At 42.0% G+C, this 2698-nt stretch overlaps 1 protein-coding gene across 1 annotated transcript in view; it reads left to right on the forward strand.

Moving 5' to 3' along the window:
- Positions 1–2521: 2521 nt before the first annotated feature.
- Positions 2522–2698, forward strand: part of fam81b (family with sequence similarity 81 member B) — a gene marked incomplete at both ends in the record, with an annotated part of 22198 nt that continues 22021 nt past the window's right edge. The window contains one exon of the mRNA XM_080531311.1: positions 2522–2550. Coding sequence (XP_080387437.1) covers positions 2522–2550 — 29 coding nt within the window. The remainder of the gene's footprint in view (positions 2551–2698) is intronic.

A 2698-nucleotide genomic window follows, 5' to 3' on the forward strand; every position in this document is an offset into this window, starting at 1 on the left:
AATAACAATATTGTATCTTGTATCTCGTGTCTTGTAATGACTGCATGTTTATCACCACTCAGATCCAGTGGAGGCTGGAGGTGGAGATACAATGCGTGTTTGGTACCATTCCTCATTCCATTCCATGCATTACAATGAGCCTGTCCTCCGATTTCTACCTTCACCAGCCTCCACTGCTCAGGTTCTATAGCCCTACCATATGACCTGACATCATGAGCACAGCCACTGACATGCAGTACTATAGTACATATATACTAATTATACTATACTATAGTACTGTAGTAGTACTGTAGTAGTACTGAAGTAGACACCAAACCAGCAAACCATGTTTCACAGTATCTTCAACTTCCCTCAGTTTCCTGGGAGGTTTAACATAATAGAAAGAAAGGAGCGTGCCAGCTCTGTTGATGTATTATGATGACAAATACGTGTTTTCTTATCTCGTATACTCTGGCACAGACTGTGTGTGTGTGAGTGTGTGTGTGTGTGTGTGTGTGTGTGTGTGTGTGTGTGTGTCTGTGTGTGTGTATGTGTCTGTGGTCTGTGTGTGTGTGTGTGTGTGTGTGTGTGTGTGTGTGCGTGTGTGCATGTGTGTGTGTGTGTGTGTGTGTGTGTGTGTGTGTGTGTGTGCGAGCGTGCGAGTGTGTGTGTGTGTGTGTGTGTGTGTGTAGCTGTGTGAGAGAGACCGAGGTCACTGTCACAATAAACTGTCCTGGGATCCCATTTGAGTAAGTAGACTCTGAGGAGTCGATGTTGAGGAGGTGCCAAGCTGTTACCCTGAGATTGGCAGCGGCCCTGGCAGAGTGCCTTACAGCTGAATGATGACTCTCTGATGACTCTCTGATGACTCTCTGACGCGACGAAGTGTCCCTCGTAAGGGCCCTGACGAAGGGCGGTTCATTCACGGACACGCCGGCACACCTGAAAGACACTCCAAACGCTTCCTCTTATAGCGCTCCAATTTGCTTTCGTTTTTAAAATGATTCAGTCCGATTTATATGCGCATATTGGCACGGTTGAATTAGCACATTTTTCATGTTTAAAGTCGTTTAGAATCTTTTTTTCGGGTAGAATGATGTGATGTGAATAATGTTCCAAGAAATTGAGATACTGGGAAATTGAGATACTGAGAAATTGAGATACAGCACATTTAGCATTCTGTTGGATTAAAGAAGGTCTCTCACTAGGTGGATTAATTTGGGGGATTAATCACAGTGGCAGTCTGGATTTTAATGGGCATGGTATTGATCCGAGTATTGATTATGAGGCACTAGGACTAAACTTTTAAATGAGGACGCCTACTAGAACTTTCTATGAGGGCCTACTAGACCTTTTTATGAGGGCAGATCCTTATCTATCTAATCCTTATCTCTATGGGACAGTTCCTGTACAGGCAACAGAGAGTGTTTCCACTTAGAACATTTCTGTACCTCAATGCTAAGTGGTCACGCTTTGTTTTTGCTATTCATTATATTCATTGCTGAGGATTTGAAACAATTTCCCTAGAGGAGATATTCGCATTTAGTCATGCAAGAAGGGGCCACTTAAACACAAGTTTGCGAAATATGCAATTGACCTTCAGATAAATTAGACTCTGCATTAGTAGCATTTCATTTCAATGAAGGACATTAGCAGAGTTGTGCACTATTGGAAGCCACTTGGAAGCAGAAACACCCAATCAGGAAGCAGTTGCCAGGCCACCAATGCAAATACGAATTAGTTCTTATTGGCCTGCCTGGTTAAATAAAGGTTAAATAAAAAATAAAAAAAGTTAGAATCGGCTAACTCCCAATCAGGAGGCAGTTAGAATGGACTAACGGACAATCAAATAGAGCATAGAGATGAACTTCTGAATACAAGCCAATTCATTTCATGGCCCTAATTGAAGTTGACAAGTGTACTTACATTGACAAGTGTAGATACATTTATTTCATTTTTTTTTTTTAATGTATTTCACTACATTACACAATACTACTCAGTGTTGGTGACAGCTCTACCGGTTTGCCTGCTGAGCTGGGCTTCTAAGCAACACCTTATTTGATGTTGCCAAGGTCAAGCTGGCACACCCCACTCAGGTTTAGTGCAGTTACCAAGTGACCAACACAAACACAGTCAGAAGCAGTGGAGACCGAGGACCAGCATTTGTTTGTGAGTAGATGATGACTACATTTATTCTCTCTAATAAGTTTGCTTCATATTGACCATGTATAAACTGTATATATCGATAGATACTAAGTATGTACTGTTGGTCTATCTACTGTAAAACATGGGTGGAGGTTGATAGCAATCTCCTAAAACAGAATAATGCCTAAAGTTCTAGCGTTGTAACTGCCAATGGTCCAGGGTTTTGGCATATTTCTATGATGACTGATGGATAGATGATTCACTTAAGTCGCTTTTTATAAAGGCGTCTGCTAAATGTAAAAGCTGTTGTACTCACCAAAAATATTCACCCCCCAAAAAGAAGATCTGTTTTCCTAGGAGCCCGTTTTGAAGAGGTGTGACCATGTCACACGAGGCAATGTTACAACCGTACCAGCCTGACGACAGGTATGTCTTATCAAAGTGTTTTCGACGTTGACCTTCAGCGAGAGAGTCCCACTCCTATTTCCTCTCTAGCAATCCCCTGAGTTGAGATCCAATCATTTCTGCCGAGAGGAGACATATTCTATCTTCTCCTAGAGTGTGTCAGTGATGA

This window comes from Nansenia antarctica, assembly GCF_963989245.1.
Source record: "Nansenia antarctica genome assembly, chromosome: 5".
Taxonomy (NCBI): Eukaryota; Metazoa; Chordata; class Actinopteri; order Argentiniformes; family Microstomatidae; genus Nansenia; species Nansenia antarctica.